This window comes from Zootoca vivipara, chromosome 6, assembly GCF_965207765.1.
Source record: "Zootoca vivipara chromosome 6, rZooViv2.hap1.1, whole genome shotgun sequence".
NCBI lineage: Eukaryota > Metazoa > Chordata > Lepidosauria > Squamata > Lacertidae > Zootoca > Zootoca vivipara.
This window is the reverse complement of record NC_142589.1, coordinates 2,888,994-2,905,731: the sequence shown is the minus strand read 5'-3', so window position 1 is coordinate 2,905,731 and position 16,738 is coordinate 2,888,994. Positions and strand designations below refer to the sequence as shown.

At 50.0% G+C, this 16,738-nt stretch overlaps 2 protein-coding genes across 9 annotated transcripts in view; both read right to left on the bottom strand.

Moving 5' to 3' along the window:
- Nucleotides 1–494: 494 nt before the first annotated feature.
- LOC118087238 (oxaloacetate tautomerase fahd2, mitochondrial) lies at nt 495–11,814 on the bottom strand. 4 transcript variants are annotated; one of them, XM_035119698.3, is made up of 8 exons: nt 10,923–11,814; nt 9,158–9,447; nt 7,448–7,664; nt 6,605–6,664; nt 5,622–5,784; nt 3,838–3,946; nt 2,250–2,337; nt 495–969 (listed from the first exon to the last, which is right to left on the bottom strand). In XM_035119698.3, exons 1-8 carry the CDS (start codon nt 11,169–11,171, stop codon nt 958–960), a joined length of 1,188 nt encoding a protein of 395 aa, XP_034975589.1. In that variant the 5' UTR covers nt 11,172–11,814; the 3' UTR covers nt 495–957. The 4 variants fall into 4 exon arrangements, with proteins under 4 accessions (XP_034975589.1, XP_034975588.1, XP_088527562.1 ...); XM_035119697.3 differs by having other exon boundaries at nt 495–941; XM_088671436.1 differs by lacking the exon at nt 3,838–3,946.
- Nucleotides 11,815–13,668: 1,854 nt separating this feature from the next.
- KCNIP3 (potassium voltage-gated channel interacting protein 3) overlaps nt 13,669–16,738 on the bottom strand; it is a 120,920-nt gene continuing 117,850 nt past the window's right edge. For 3 of the 5 annotated variants that reach the window (XM_088671429.1, XM_035120095.3, XM_060276415.2), the window contains one exon: nt 13,669–16,126. In XM_088671429.1, the coding sequence (XP_088527555.1) occupies nt 16,079–16,126 (48 nt within the window). In that variant the 3' untranslated portion in view covers nt 13,669–16,078. The remainder of the gene's footprint in view (nt 16,127–16,738) is intronic. The other 2 variants (XM_088671428.1, XM_035120096.3) reach the window with 1 other exon arrangement.

Sequence of the window (16,738 nt, the reverse complement as noted above, 5' to 3'; positions counted from 1 at the left end):
AGACTACACTCTTTGGCAGCAACTCTCCAGAATTTCAGACAAAGGTTTCTTCTAGTTCTAGTCGGAGGTGCTGGGGATTGAACCTTCTGCATGCAAAGCACACCACCAGTGCATGTTGCTAGTAACTTAAATGTTGTTTTGGACATATGCTAGTGAAGGTTGACAAAATAGGGAAATATCTATTGCTATGCATTTGAAATTGCCGGTATTCAGATGTGATTACCAAGAGTTACCAAACTTTAGGTATTCCAAGGACTATACAGCAAGTCTTCCTCAGACTTCCCTGTCCCCCTCGTAGCTGGGAACCCTCTGCCAGAACCATACCGAGCACAGAATAGCTACCGTATATCTACTTGTGAAGAAGGGACCCTTCCTTGCACAGCTATTGGTCAAACACCTCCAGGCCCTTTGTGAGATATTTCAACCTGTGGCCCATGAATCAAAATTCCGTGCTGTAAAAAAAAGTTGTATGTCTAGTTAATTCAAACCCCCAATTAGTTTGATAGTACTGTAGCTGCTTTATTGTAAGTGAACAATCTAGAGAGTTCTGTAATACAAAGGGGAAACCCACCCACTGTAGCCTGTTTTGTACCAGAGACGATGAATGACCTCCCTCTTACTTCTGGTTGGCAGAGGAAAGGCAAGACTCAGGCTCACCTTCATGTCTCTTCATTGAGATGGTGCCCAGGAATTGCAGTGCTGTTGAACCAGTTTTTCAGGCTCCGTCTTCTTGTGACTCCTGGGAAGTCTCATCCCCGTTCCCTTAATTCCAGAAATCCCTTAATCTCTACTCATGATTGGATTTGGTTAGGAGACTCAAGTAGAGCAGTTGCAGCTGTGCAGAGCCAGGGGACCGGAATGGATGCAGCAGGATGCCATCACGCCACCTTGTTTCGGATAGTTCCCAACTCATCGATCTCACACTGCACTTCATCTCCCCTCTGTGGTACAACAGAATTACAGCAGCTCCTACATTAAGTTGCAATAATAATGTAACACTGACACAGGAGACAATAGAAGACTTCCAGCTTGTGCAGCACCCCATCTCCAAAGCTTATGTTCCCCCCTTTTTTTACAAATCTAAATGCATGTTTATGTATCATAAACATGCAGTTGTAAGTGCAAATTACAAAAAAAACAACCACAAAGTATTTGGGTGTTCAGCCCTTAACAGGGGCTTTTGACTGTCCTCCCTAAATGCTAAATGCTGTTGCCAATTGCTAATAGAGCATCTGTAGGGTAGAGATGCTCTACCCCAGGCATCCCCAAACTGCGGCCCTCCAGATGTTTTGGCCTACAACTCCCATGATCCCTAGCTAACAGGACCAGTGGTCGGGGAAGATGGGAATTGTAGTCCAAAACATCTGGAGGGCCGAAGTTTGGGGATGCCTGCTCTACCCTAACATTAACATTATTTTGTTAAGGGTGGGAGGGCAAAGTTGGGCTCTTGCCAGCACGGCACAAGTGGAGGCAGATGAGCTTTGCATCCACTCCTGCCCCAGCCCCACCTGCACTACAGTTATTTCCCTTTCACTGAGAATAAGGGGGGAATTCACTACCCCCACTACACCCCAAAGGGGCCCCATCTAGTCGAGCATCCTGTCCTCATAGGACCCGAGTGCAACAGCAGCACTCACCCCACTTGTGTGTCCAACTAACTGGCATAGAGACAACCTTTTTCTAACAGTGGGCACAGAACATAGCCGTCATGGCCACTAGCCCTTGATAGCCTTATCCTCCATAAATTGTTGGCCGTCACTGCCTCTTGCGGGAGTGAGTCCCATCATTTAACTCCGCACTGTGCAAAGGAGGACATTATTTTGTTTGTGCTGAATCTTCCAACATACAACTGAGTTTCCTCACCAGCGTTGAGAGAACAGGAGGGGCTGGATCCACCCCTTGAGAAGCATTATGCCCCACGGTGCAGGCATCTGCTCCCCAAACAATGCACAGGGGTGGGGGATCCCATGGTGGCAGAGGGGTCTGCCCCTCCAAGGTCAAACGTCTCTTGGCCCTCAGAGATGAAGATCTGGTGCCTTCCTGTGGCCCTTGCAATGCCCAGCCAGAGGCCATAGGACTGAAGGGTGAGTCTATTGGCTTTATGGGATGACCTCAGAGCCGCTGCCTTGTTCAGAATGCCAAAATGCTACAAAGGGAAAATGAGCAGCCCTGCCAATCCTCCAATCAAAAGAGTTCAAACAAGGGAAGATGCTGGCAGAGCCTACAAATTAATTGGGAACAGGGCTCACCTTCAGAAAGATGGGGGGCTTCCGGAAAACTCCAACACCCGGGGGAGTCCCCGTGAGGAAGACGTCTCCTGGGTACAGGGTGACAAACCTGCCAAAAACAGGCCAGAGCAAGATTTATTATTAAAAATTAAATTTTTATACTCCACCCATCTGGGTGGCTTCCAGCACATATAAAAACATACTAAAACGTCAAAAACATTAAAAAGTTCCTGATACAAGGCTGCCTTCAGATATCTTCTAAACGTTGTATAGTTCCTTATCTTGACATCTGATGGGAGGGCATTCCACAGGGAAGGTGCCACTGCTGAGAAGGCCCTCTGCCTGGTTCCCCAGAACTTCACTTTTCACAATGAGGGAGCTGCCAGAAGATCCTCGGAGGTGGACCTCAGTGTCCAGGCTCAACAATTGGGGGGGGGGAGAAGAGGTTGGAGACGCTCTAGGGATACTGAAGGCATACTTACTGTATTTTTCCATGTATAACACACACACACACCGTGTATAACATGACCCCTATTTTTTGGAACTCCAAATACAGTGGTGCCTCGCTAGACGAATTTAATTCGTTCCACGGGTCTTTTCTTATAACGAAAAATTCATCTAGCGAATCCCATAGGAATGCATTGAATTTTTTTGAATTTTTTTTTTGCCCATAGGAACGCATTAATTGAATTTCAATGCATTCCTATGGGAAACCGTGATTCGCTAGATGAATTTTTTGTAAAACGAATTCGTCTAGCGAGGCAACCTCCGCTAGAAAAAACTTTCATTAAGTGGAAATTTCGTTAAGCAGGGCATTCGTTAAGCGAGGCACCACTGTAAAGAAATCCCCCATATGCACTATCCGTGTATAGGATGACCCCCAATTTTAAACTTGGAAAAAATAGGGGGGGAAATATATTCTTATAGACGAAAAAATACAGTAATTAATTTGGTACCGTATACCATCTGTAGATCTCAGGGCAGTTCACAACATAAAATACCGGATAAAAACAGAAAATACATAAGAACAAATATAACAACAAAACAAACCAATAACCACCCCTCCCCATCCCATAACACATTTAAAATGACATTGGTTGTCAATCAGCCAAAGGCCTAGTTAAAGAAACATTTCTGCCCGATGCCCAAAGGTGTATAGTGAAGGCACCAGGCGAACTGCCCTGGGGAGAACATTCCACAGGCAGGGGGCCACTGCAGAAAAGGTCCGTTCTCGTGTTGCCACCCTCCAGACCTCTTTCGGAGGAGGCACGCGAAGAAGGGCCTCGGAGGATGAATGCAGGGTCTGGGTAGGTTCATAGGGAGAAAGGCGGTCCTTGAGGTGGTCCTGAGCCATTTAAGGCGCTATGGGTCAAAGTCAGCACTTTGAATTAGGCCTGGAAACGAATTGGTAGCTAGGATTGATGTAATAGACTCACACTGTATTGCCCCAGTGAGCAACCCAGCTGCTGAATTCTACACCAGCTGAAGTTTCTGAACTGTCGCCAGAGGCCGCCCTACATATAACGCATTTCAGTAATCTAACCTCGAGGTTACCAGAGCATAGACAACAGTAGTTGAGGAGGAGACGGGGGTCATGGAGAGCACCTACTTGGAAACCCATGCAACAAGGGCCTCCGTCTTGAATATCAACTGGCTGGTGCTGCTGTTCTGGACAAGCTCCCCATTCACTCGGCAGCGGATGCCCAGGTTGTGGGGGTCTGCAGAGAGCAACATGAAATCACACACAAAAGAGAAGGTACAGCACTTATTAAAATGGGGCATCCTTCTGGAAACACAGGAATCACAGAATTGCAGAGTTGGCAGGAACCACAGGGGTCACCTAGTCCCACTCCCTGCAACGCAAGAATCTTTAACCCCAGAGTGGGGCTCGAACACCATGACCCTGTAATTGAGAGTCTCATGCTCTACCGACGTGAGCTATCCCACAGAAGTTTCCCTAAGTCCACCTAGCTTAGTACTGTCTATCCTGACCAACAGGGACTCTCCAGGAGTTCAGATGGGAGCAATCCCACCCTTACCTAGAGATGTTGAGGACTGAACCTGGGACCTTCTGCATGCAAAGCAGATGCTCTACCACTGAGCTGCAGCCACTTCCTCATAAGGCCCTTATGGATTTGCTCTAACAAAAGTATTCTGTGCTAAAATCAGGAAAGAACGATGGAACCCTGCAGTCTTATCCGTTCAACTACTGGGTCCCCGGGGCACTTAATAGTGTTATTAATGTACATCGTAACTGCACAGACTTTACTGCAAACACTTTAGAAACCTCTGGCTGCAATCCAGCTGCAGTCCGGTAGGTCCAGATGTGTGTTCCCATGGCAGCATCCCCTTTACATCAAAGAGATGCATCCAGCTAACAAACCTGCCAGATGGTCATCATAGGTTGGGCTGTGCATCCAGAGGCCCGGGAAGCTGCTGAGACTCACAGACTGTTCTTGCTGGAGTGAGGCAATGTGGAAAACTGCCCTTACAAAGAGGCAAGAGATCAGTAGCCTGGGACAGTACCACAGAGGTTTTTTTTTTTTTAAATGGGCTGTTTATTCACACAAAATTTGGTTATTATCCTGCACTTTGCAATGCAATCATCCCATCACTTCTTCTTTTTTTAAAAAAAAAGTTTTATACAATTTTATTGAGAATAAAAGAATGTACAGAAATACAAAAACAAGCAGGAAGCATAGATACAAGGCTAAGCCTTCCTGCCCCTTTTCTAACTGCACTGGAAAGCGCAGGAGAAGCACCGCTGGCCAGCAATGTTGCACCACCTCAGTGTGAACGTATCAGGATGTATGCTCAACAAGCAATACTGTGGAACCCCTGGGCATGCTTAGTGCAAACAAATGAGCATGGATGCCCAAGAAACAGCAGGCTCTGCAGCTCCCCGGAGGCTTGTCCTTGCTGACTAGAGGCATCTGTGATGCCCACTTGACCCACCTCCACTGCAGTACTGCAGCAATTTTTAAAAAAATCAGTGCAGTTGAGTCAGCACAACTGATGACTTATTCAGACTATGGGTGCACATACGGCCCTGGGTGTTTCCCTATCTGTACTTCTATTGTAAGGACATTACATTTCTGCAACCTCAAACCAAAAAAATGCATCTCTGCACAGATGGATACACCATGAACAGTACGGCAGGCCAAGAAATCAAGGCAGGCAGGAGCAACAGTGATTGGAGCAGAAGGAAGAGGACAGAGCTTGGTCAGAGAGCCTTAGTGGTCCTCAGGTGACCCACAGGTTGCCCAAGAGGGTTCTAGGAGATGCAAAATTTACTCTAGAGCAGCTGGGAAGGGATCCTGAGACAGGCTTGTCCTCGCCTCAAAACCTGGAGGCAAAAAGAAAAAGGGGGCGCTGTCATTGCCGGTTCCAAACCTGAGATGGAATCCTTGGTGACAAGGGCTGGTCCCAGGGGGCAGAAGGTGTCAAAGGTCTTCCCCAGAAGCCACTGCTTTCCATTTTTCTGCATCTGCCAGTCTCTGGCACTCACATCATGGGCAACGGTGAACCCGGCTACATGGCTCATTGCATCTGACTCCTGGAGGAGAGAAGCAAGATGCAACAATATTGCTGTGAAACTGGGAGCTGGAGAAAAAAAAGGTTAATGGGCACTTCCTATATTAGGTAAATTTCAAGCGATGTTGCCATGGGAACTAACAGGCTATTTTGTGTTTGCTAATGGCATGGCTTTATTCTCCTCCTCCCCACTTCTGCACTGGTATATTCCTTTTCTACTCTTTCTTCACTCTCCCCTGTGCTTAACAATATTTTACACATCAAACCTCGTTATCATATGCAGAAGAATAAAATGAGGAGACCCGTGCACACCACCTTGAGCTCCTTGGAGGAAAGGTTGGATATAAATGTAATACTAAACTAATAAATACCACTGAATGAATCTTTGGAAATTCCTGGGATGTAATCTAGGGTTGCATTCAGACGTAGTGTTTATTGTGTTAGTTTTAATGGTGGTGCTTCAGTCCCAATTTATGAAATTCCTTTCACATTGCAAGACCAGTTGCTTTATAGAACTGTGGTGTTTTGATTGATGTACTATCATGTTGTGCTAAATTTTAAATGGCAGGAAAGAACTGGATGCCCAGGACATAGTCCCAAATTTTGTCATGGATGGTACTAGATACTGACAACACAGCCATTTTAAGCTACAATCCTGCACCCACTTATTTGGCTATGCCACAGAAAACAATGGAACTTACTTCTGAGTAGATATGTGTAGACCTGCAGTGCAGTGTTAACTCTGCAGCTCCCTGCCCTGGACACCCGGGAAAGGGCAAGCTATAAGATCAAAACAAAACCACAGGTCCCAATGTGGTGCAACCTGCCGACACCTGGCTTACCTGGATGTGTTTTCCTTTCTTCCCAATGATGAAGGCCAGCTCCGCCTCCCAGTCCACTTGCTAGAAGAGGGAACAGGCAAGGTCAGTCTTGGCACCTGGTAGATCAGTGCTGGGCTAGCAAGGCCAGCAGGGAGAGAAACACAGGAACCTGACTTGGACTATTCTCCCCATGTTCCATGCTGCCTTCAGGAGGCCACCCATGGCATTTATCAGAGTTGGTGGGAATTGCCCATGGGGAAAGTGCTGCCATGGTCCTCAGGTCCTGCTTGCAAGCTTCCCAGAGGCATCTGGCTGGGCAATGTGAGAAAATGATGCTGGACTAGGTGGGTATTTGGTTTGATCCAGCAGCCAAGCTCTTCTTGTGGCGCAACTGGTAGCACTGGGGCCACAAGTCCCATGCTGGCTCCCCATACCTTCTCTTGTGCAAGCCACCCTCTTATTGAAACTAGGACACCACAAAGCTTGTGTGCTTCCCATGGGCTCATGTCTGGCCACTGTAAGACCAGGATGGTGGACTAAAGAGGAGCCATTGGCCTGATCTAGCCATTGGCCTCTTCTATCAAAGGCTACCTGCCACGATGGCTATGCTCTGCCTCCACAGCTGGACATCAGAAACAACAGAGGGGAGAGCAGTCTTGCAGTCGGGTCCTGCTTGTGGGCTTCGCACAGACATGTGGCTGGCCACAGTGAGAGCAGCATGATGGACTAGATGAGTACCCTTTGGCCTGATGTAGCAGGCTCTTATGTTCTTAACCCATCAGGATTCTAGGCTAAGGAAGGGTTACTGCAGTATTCCTCAACCTTGGGTCCCCAGATATTCTTGGAAAACCCAGCCCCATTTACTTCGCTCTCTGCTGGGTGGATGATGTCGTCGTAGGGACCCACGATGGAGCTGCTGAACTTGCTGAAGATTATGGGCTCCTTGGGGATCTTGACATTCTGCTCCAGGCAATGATCCACATAGTTCATCCCAACACAGATCACCTTGTCTGGGTTCGTGACAGGAGCCAACAGGGTCACCTTGGATCGCGGAAGGACATGCTGGCCAGACTCCTGCGCTCTGTGGGCAGAGGATGGAGTCAGAGGCATCTCAAGTGGGGACCCCAGACAGTGTCAGGCAAGGTGGCAGAGAGAGCAAGAGAGCAAGAGAGCGAGAGAGCGAGAGAGAGAGCTTGCTGTAGCTTCTTCATTGCAAGGTTTTGAAATCTCATTTGTTGTTTCCAAAGCCTGGCAAGCCTGCTTCACAGACTAGCCACCCCTACCGTTAGGCAGAGTGAGGAGATGATCACTCTGCTGGTGGCCGACAGCCCTGCTAGTTATTCCTCCTCAACCCAGTGGCTGTAACCTCCTGTTAGATGGCTTGCCAACCTTTTTATGTCTGTGAGCAGATTTGGATTTCTAAGTAAATGCTATGGATACCACTCTCTCTGTTCCGTCCCCAACACCCTTGCACACTTCTCGGAGAAAGAGAAAGTGTGTGTGCCTCCACAGGGATCTGGGTAAAAGTTGGATCCAGCAGATTTAATCTGAGCCTTGAAAAGCACATAGAGCTGAAAGCAGAAGTGGGAAAAGGTTGCTCTTCCTTCAGCTCTACATACCAAAGGGAGAAAAATATAAACACCACCTCACAACCAAGGGGGAGGGGAGAGAATCAGAGGCTTTGTGGGTGCCAGGAGAAGACCCCAAGGGTGCCAATGCGCCCATGGGTGTCATGCTGGCAACCCCAAAGTTGTGTGTGCCGTGCAGCCTGCCTGCACCCCATAGCTAGCCTACTTTCCTCAGGTGTAGTACAGGACACACTGCCCTGTTGCCAGGATTGAAACAGGAGGCACCAGCCCAGTCAGCTCCGAGGCCTGAAAGATGGGGGAACCATCTCATTCTTTGTCTCAGGTAGATACAGCAACCCAGTTGCTAGATACTAACTACTCTTAAGACCCTGGGCATGGGCCGTGTTTTTACAGCGGGGGGGGGCGGGGGGGGGCTTTTTCTGCCTCAGGACCACATTCCCTTCTCAACAACCTTGGGGAGCCACCTGCCAGTCGCAAATGGGGCCAGCAGCAAAAGTGAGTGCCGCTTGGCAGGGGGTTGGACTGGATGGCCCTTGTGGTCTCTTCCAACTCTATGATTCTATGAATAAAAATGCAACTTTTGTACACTGAGAAAGTTTCCGCATGCACTCACACACCCCTTCCAATCCTGCACCCAGGCAAGCACAAGCGATGACCAGAGTTCATTTCAAGACAATGGCACCTTCTAGGCAGGTGAAAACACTGCCGGAGGGTGTGAAGCAAGGCCACTGAGGGCGTTGCCTGGGTCTAAGGGTCTCCAACGTTGGTGTGGAGGCTTCAGTGAACCCTTCACAAAGCCACCCTGCTTGGCCCTATCCCATTCCACTTGTTCTGAAAGCTCTCCACCTCCACCTCCTCCACCACTACCACCACCACCACCACCCTCCCCCCCCCCCCAGCTCCAATGACCCAGATCTTGCTCCTCTTGGCTTCCTCCCTCCACCAGCCAGCAGGTCCTTTTATAACCCTGAAGACCTCTAGGTACCTTTTAGCAACAGCAAGGGCTGCATCTCCTCCTTCCAAGAAGGCACGCATGTTGCTGGGCAGAGAGGCGTCAAAGGCGTTCAGGTCCACCACATCCCCTCCATCCTTCTCCAGCCCGATCCGGGGCTCTGCCGCAGACTCCTTAGGATGGAACTGGACCAGCCTCATGGCCCCGCTCAGGTGGGACACACACCTGGACCCTAACTTCTTCCAGTGGTGGCTCCCCAGCTGTGGCCAGCTTGGCTTGAGACCCACCAGAAGGGGTATTTGCAGCTGGCCCAGCATCCACACCTGCAGGGAGGTGGAGAAAGCAGGCTCAGAGAAAGCAGCCCAAGGGGCACAGGTGGAGGAAGAGCAGCCACTAGGAAATCCTGCAATGCAATTCCCCTTTGTGGGGAAGGGAGCTGCTCAGGAGGCACAACACCACATTTGAGAGGCAGTGAGATATCTGTTGAGTCCAGCTGCTGAGGGCCAAGGAAAGGGAGCCCTGCTGAATATGCCTCTTCAAATACCTTGAATACAAATACTTTTCAACAGTGGCAGTTCACACGGAATTGGGGCAAAGAACACGGAGGCTGATGGCTAAAACCGTATCCGAGAGCCAGTGTGGCGCAGCGACTAGGAGCATTGGTATAGAGACCTGCACTCCAGGGGGCTGGACTAGATGTCCCTCATCCCAACTCTACCATTTTGATTCTATGGGTCAATCTCCATTCAGCCATGAAGTTCCCAGGGTGACCTAGGGCCAGCTGGCCACTTGCTCCCTCTTGGCCTAACCCATGGGTAGGCAAACTAAGGCCCGGGGGCCGGATCCAGCACAATCGCCTTCTCAATCCCACCTGCGGATGGTCTGGGAATCAGCATGTTTTTACATGAGTAGAATGCGTGGTTTTATTTAAAATGCATCTCTGGGTTATTTGTGAGGCATAGGAATTTATTCTCCCCCCCCCAAAAAAAAGTCCGGCCCCCCACAAGGTCTGAGGGACAGCGGACTGGCCCCCTGCTGAAAACGCTTGCTGACCCCTAGCCTAACCCGCAGGGCTGCTGTGAGGATCAAGCATGGGGGAGAACGAGATACGCCGCCTCGAGCTCCTCGGAGGAAAGGCAAGAAAACAAGGCATTGCCCCTGCTGCCTCCGACCCCCGCCTCCAGCCCTCCCCCTGGAGACCCCCCAAAAGGAGGAGGATTCCGCACAAGCTGCTGCTGGAGGTTGCTCCCCCCCCCGCCCGGCCAGTCCGACTACAGCTCCCAGGAGGCAGTGCGGCAGCAGCAGGTGCGCGCGCCCGTAGAGATATGAAAAGTGGAGAGCGAGTGGCCGAGGGGAGCAGAGACTTCCTGCTTCGAGTTTTATTCTACGAAACACGCATCCCTGCTGTAGGAAAGGGTCGGGGTCGGGGCGGCGTGCTCTCCATGTTGCACGCTGGCTGAGTAGCGGCGGCGCTCACAAGAACAGCCCCGCGGTGTCGCTGCTGTTTCCCCTGATCTCGCTCTGCAGCGAAAGGAAAGCGAAAGCGGCGGTTCTCAAGGCAGCAGGCGAAGCGCCGGCAAACCAGGCGGGCGCTGCACGAGGGACAGCCGAACTGGAGGTCCCGAAACCTGCGCGCAGCACCAGGGAGCGCCTGCGGAAGAGGAGCCTCGCTTGGAGGGAAGCCCCGCCCGAGACAAAAGGCTTCTGGCTCCTTTGCCTTCACCAGGCAACCAGTCCGGGCGCGGCCGCCTCCGCCCCGGATCCCCACTTGGCCGCTGCGGCAACTGCAGTTACTCACCTGTCTAGTGCGCACAGCGACCTCTTGGTAGGGTTTCTTTGTCGGCGCATGCGCCACAGTAGTCCTTCCGCATAAACTGCAACTCCCAGCATGCATCTCGCTCTCGCCAGATAAACGGGATGGCGGAAGTTGGCGGGTCGAGGAAGCGCGCAATGGCGCCTTAAACGGTTTTTGCTGAGGCTGGTTTATTGAGAAGCCGTGGCCAGCCCATTTCACCCTCTGACGCAGTGTTATTGTGAACCGCCACATACATGCATATGTACATACTTTTCTTTGTCTGCCGCCTTTCCACAGTTCAAACCATGCTCAAGGCGGCTTACAACATGAAAAAATGCGTAATTGCAGCATAACGAAAGGACTACTCATTAGCAATAAATAAAACATCAAAATATATGCAACCAAACTGAACAATGTCCACATAAATCACAATATCCAAAAGAAAAATACAAAAAAGCAACACACCCCCTGCAGTGAAACAAAAACAAACCCCAAACTCAAACAGCCCAGCCCATCTGATCTTGCACACAATACATGCAGGCCACAGCAAAATAAACAGCGGGGGGAGGGGGATCTTCTAATGATGGTGTGAACTTTGTTCCACATGTTAGATTTCTGAAAAAAAAGAGAAAAGATGGGGCGGAGGGGTAGGGGATGGGTAAAACCTTGTGGGGAGCTACTCTTCCCCCGACAGCCCCATAGGATTCCTTATCTTCAAATCCAGAGGTTGACAGCTATGGGGCCCCCTCCTCCTCTCTCAAATGTCATGCGGATAACTTCTGGGCTACACCTGCACAAAAGCGCTTGTTTCTAGAGACCCAGAGCCTGTTCCTCTCTGAGGGACGGGGCCCAGCGCTCCCAGGCTGCAGCACCCAGCCCAGGCTGCAGGGAACTGGAAGCAGCAGCATGAAAGCCTTGCCCTGGTTTGCTCCTCCTTGAGGAGAGGGAGTGAGAAGGGAAAAGGAAAAGGAAAAGCGAGAGGCTTTTTCTCCAACCAAGCCAGCAATGTCTTCTATGTAGGAGCAGAGGGGGACATTTGGAGAGGATCCATAACTTGGCAAAGAGACAGAGAGAGCAGCAGCAGCAGCAGCAGCAGCATAGCAGAAATATGTGGAATACAGTACAAACTGCAATACAGGACATAGCATTTTACTTTGAAATATGAGACAATCCTGTGTTATACAGGACGGGTGGCAACCCTAAGCCCCACCCAACTCTCACAGTGCACACCATTCTGATGAGCTCTTTTTGGGGATGTTAACAGTGGCCCCCCCTGCAGAAGGAGTGGGAGCGTCTTTCTCAGACGTGGTGTCCCCGAGTGCTTACTGCCCCAAGTGCTTACTGAGACTAACTTCTCACAGTGCTGGGAAGTTCTGCCATCGCCTTACTGGAGGCTTTGATGGCACCTAAGGACATTGAGGCCTGCTCCTTTGATGAACTAACGAAGACAATGACAAGGCACCTTGCACCCCAGCTGACAAAGAACCACCACTGTTACGATTTTGCCCACAGAGAGCAACAAGCGCAAGAGTCAGTGAGTGAGCACATTGCAGCTCTCCGGGTAATTGTGATGTATTGCCAATTCACTAACCTGGAGGAACGACTGCTTGAAAGGTTCATCATTGGCATGAGAGACAGCCATCTCCGCCGCAAGCTGCTGGTGAAAGATGACATCATGACATGGCAACGGCTTTCAAGAAGGATAGTGCCCACGAGAAGCCCCCAAATTCCCGAGCAGAAGGGGGCACTCGTCGCATCCAGTGAGACAGGTCGTCTTCTGGAGATTCCCTCCACGAGGATGTCCACCGAACCCTGAGCAGACCTGACCGCAACCACCGCTCCCAAGCAGCGTGCACATTGTCAAACCAGCACCTGTCTGATCCACGGGGTACCTGCGCCAGCTGTGGGCAGAACCACGATCGTAGGACATGCAGGTTCCGAGACATCACGTGTCGGGGCTGTGGGAAGATGGAGCACATTGTACGTGTCTGCCACTCCAAGAGGCCCTCGATGAGGAGGATCTTCAGTCAATCTCTTCAGCCAGGGTATATCAATTTTCGTCCCCAGGGTCCAATAAGCTTAGGGTGCAAGTTAGAATTGAGGGAAATCCGTGCAGAATGGAGCTGGATACTGACTCATCGTATTCCATAACACCTGATAAGACATTTAGAGAGCTTTTTCCCAATGGGGGCCCCCCTCTCCGACCGGCCACCGTGGTGCTCTCCTGAACTGATATAACCAAATGAGCCAAAAGTGCAACTCTGCTACCTCAGCCATAATATCCTTACTGTATTTCCTTTGCCCAAGCTGGGAATCAGACCATTGGCCCATCCAGTTCAGTACTGTCTACACTGACTGGCAGCAGCTCTCCAGGGTTTCATAGAGGGAACATTCCCAGAAGATGCCAGGGATTGAACGTGGGGTCTTCTGCATATGAGGCAGATGGTCTGTTATTGAGCTATGGTCCTTCTCACCTATCACTCCAAGAGCACCTGGACATTTCTTCCCCAACTGCTTACACACACACATCACTCAGAAGCTGTTTAATCCTTGCCCATTCAGTGGCTTCTTTGTGGTCCTCCAGATGTTGCACTCCAACTCCCATCATCTCCAGCCAGGATGGCCAATGATCAGGGATGGCAGGAGGTGCATCTGGGTGGCATAACATTGGGTGACACTGGTTCACTGGAACAAAATGTAAGAGCATCTCAGCAACCCCAGAGAAATACGATGGGCAGAAGCTCCTTGGTCTTTTTTGATGCTTATTTTATTAAAATAAACAGTGACTGAATATCAAGTAGTTACAGAGAACAAGAACCAGCGACTGTCTCCCCATATTGTGCTGTGAAAGGAGGTTTAGGAGATGCTGGAATGAAAGGCTAGTGGGACATGCGGCCATTCCTTATACTGTACATATGTCAGGAAGCATTGAGTGCAAACTCACAACATCCTGAGAGGGATCTGGGGTGTGGGTGGGAGAGGACAAGGGAGCCACGCTTCGTAGCCTGGTTGGCAATGGGAGACCCTGTCTTGCCCAAGGCAAGCAGAGCAGAGAGATGGTGTGTATTGGCTCTCCTTCCTTGGAGGTTTATAAGCAGAGGTTGGGTGGCCATCTGTCATTGATGCTTTAGTTGAGATTCCTGCATTGCAGGGGGTTGGACTAGATGGCCCTCAAGGTCCCTTCCAACTCTACAATTCTTTGATTCTATGTGTGACAGGGGGAGCAATACTGTAGTCATCTGCGTCTGGAGAGAACAAGAAGAGAAATATGAAATTGACATTGCAATGTGTAGGGCCAAGTCCTTTTTGAAGTGCTGAGTCTGATCACATTTTGGGTTTATGGCACGGATGGTGGTTTTTTAGGGATGCTCATGAAATCTCCCTCTCTGGGTTTGACATCCCAGATTCCCTGATCTGATTTCTGGAATAAGCAATCAGTCACTCTGAATTTTTGATTCCTGAGCTTTGTACAGACTCCTGCAAAGCCAGAGTTTGCTGCAAGTTCCAGTTCAGGTATTTCCCTTTCCTATACAAATTACTAATGGACATCAGTGTTCTGATTAAATTGCACCACAAAACGGAATTCTAATGTGATCACATCAGGACTCGCTTTCCTTTTGTTTTGCACTGTGATTTGATCAGTGCAAATATGTGCTGGTGTATATCAGTAACTTGTAAGGGAAGGGTGCAAATGCAAAGTGAAAAGTAGTGGTAGAATCCCTAAATTAAACCAAGTGGCAGGCAGAGATGTCCAACAAGAATGGAAAGGGGGGGGTCAACTCATCTCTGCTTTTCAAATTTCTGCAACCCCTGGACTTCCTCATTAAGGGAGAGGAAGGTCAGGAAAGGGCAGTCGGGATGCTCTCAGAAAAGCAGCTTGCTCAACAATCCCGATCTCTCTGTGCCATGCTTATTACAAAGCATTCTGGGACACCTTCCTGTAAAATGTATCCCAACCACCTGCATAAATTGTGTCTATGCCCTAGAATGCATCCAAGAGCCCTCTGCAAATGCCCAGGAGTTATGGAACAGACCAGTCAATGTGGAAAACATCTCTGGTGGGACCACTTGCAGATGCTGCCTTTAAAGCTCATTTGAAGGACATCCCCTCAAAGAATTCTGGGCACTGTTGCCAAAGGTTGCTGGGAATTGTAACTTTGGGAAGAGCAAACTACAGTGCTCAGAATTCTTTGAGGGAAAGAATATGCTTCGAATATGCTTTAAAAGTTGTGTGTGTATACGCAGCAGAAGAGGCATGTGGGCCATAACAAGTCAAATACAAGGCCACAGACTTTAAAGTCTATACCATCCTTCTGCTTTCCATGAGACTATGTCAGCTGAGCACTGGCTAACAGAGATCAGGATCTAAGGACTTGCCTGCAGTGGTGCAACTCTGCAGAGCTAGCACACATCCAGAGAGCTCTGCTGCCGCTGGTCTTGCACACCTCCCCAATGGCCATTGCAGGCCACTGTCCGTCAGGAGTCAGGGTTTCCAAAGCGACTTGTGCATCCTTCTCTTGTTCCTCTGACTTCAGCTGAAGGGAGAGTGGAGGGTGGGGAAAATGTGAAATACAGAATATGGAGCACGAGGGCCCAGCTGGGGGGTGGGGTGGGGCATAGATCCCCATGAGGGATGGCAGATGTGCAAAACGGTAGTTTCCCTATTCAAGGCTGGCTGAAATGAACAGCAGCTGTGCAAGAGCACAACTCTGAAGGGGAAAATGGCCCTATTCAAGTACTGAAGGATTTGGTGTTTGAGAAATGGAGATTAATAAATTGGGGGGGGGGGGAGAAGTGCTGCCATTCACTCTCAGAAAAGCAGAATCCTTCTCCAATATGCTGCTAGAAAAATATCTTTCCCTGGGCTGATGAGACATCTCTTCTCTCGGAGCAATTCCCTGTTGTACTAGAGATTCCTGTAAGAGCCCAGTCACCCCCCCCGCCCCCGCCATCTTGCAAGCAAACAGCATCTCTTTCCCTTTTTGCCTTTTATTCCCCCCCCCCCCCACCCTGAAATATAAAAAGAGTTTTTGGTTGTTTTCTTTGTTTCCTCGGAAAGACGTGTGTGCTTCACAAGAGAGATGGACAGGTCTGTCCAAGTGCAGGCCAAGGAGGCAGGTGGGGCGGGAGAGACATGGCAGGATCCCGGCAGTGGCGCCCTAGATGACATTCTCAAACAGCTGCATGGAGGTCATGATGTTCTCATCCTGGTGCAGGGAGACAGAGAGAGAGGAGGTCGGAGTGACTGACTAGGAACCTAAAAAGAGCATCTGCTGGATCAGGCCAACAGCTCATCTAGTTGAGCTTTCTGCTCTCACAGGGGCTGACCAGGTGTCCCCATGGGAAGCCTGCGAGCTGGGCACAAGCACAATAGCAGCACTCTGCCCAGACACAAGGCTGGGATGAAAAATGTTAACGAAGTTCAGCATCTTCCACTCCCATGGAGATCCTGCGTGGGCCGGACTGGTGCAGCACGATGCTGGAAATCGTGTCTGCTCATGTCCACGGCGCCGGAAATCGCTTCTGTACATGCCCAGACGCCGAAAATCATGCCTGTGCAGAAGCAATTTCTGGCATCTGGGCATGCACAAAAGCGATTTCCGGAGCCGCAGAAGAGAGTCCCCACGCTGTGCTGGTTTAGCGCAGCACGCAGGGACTCGCTGAGTGGGTGGCTCGGTTCAGGGGCGGCTCGTGAGCCGGTTAAACGGCCTCCATGGGCTGCTTCCGGCCCATGGGCCTTAAGTTGCTGAGCCCTGCATTAAACCCTTATTAAAGATTCTAGTAAGGAAGCCCAAAGCACTCATCTACACAGAGGTGGG

What these genes read in the sequence shown, in the direction of transcription:
- LOC118087238 (XM_035119697.3), bottom strand. Translation starts at nt 11,171, where the DNA reads ATGTGGCGGTTCACAATAACACTGCGTCAGAGGGTGAAATGGGCTGGC. An exon ending in TCCACCCAGCAGAGAGCGAA is followed by an intron (nt 6,665 to 7,447) that starts GTAAATGGGGCT and finishes TCCCTCTTCTAG; the next exon opens with CAAGTGGACTGGGAGGCGGA. An exon ending in AGCCCCCCATCTTTCTGAAG is followed by an intron (nt 942 to 2,249) that starts GTGAGCCCTGTT and finishes GTTGTACCACAG; the next exon opens with AGGGGAGATGAAGTGCAGTG.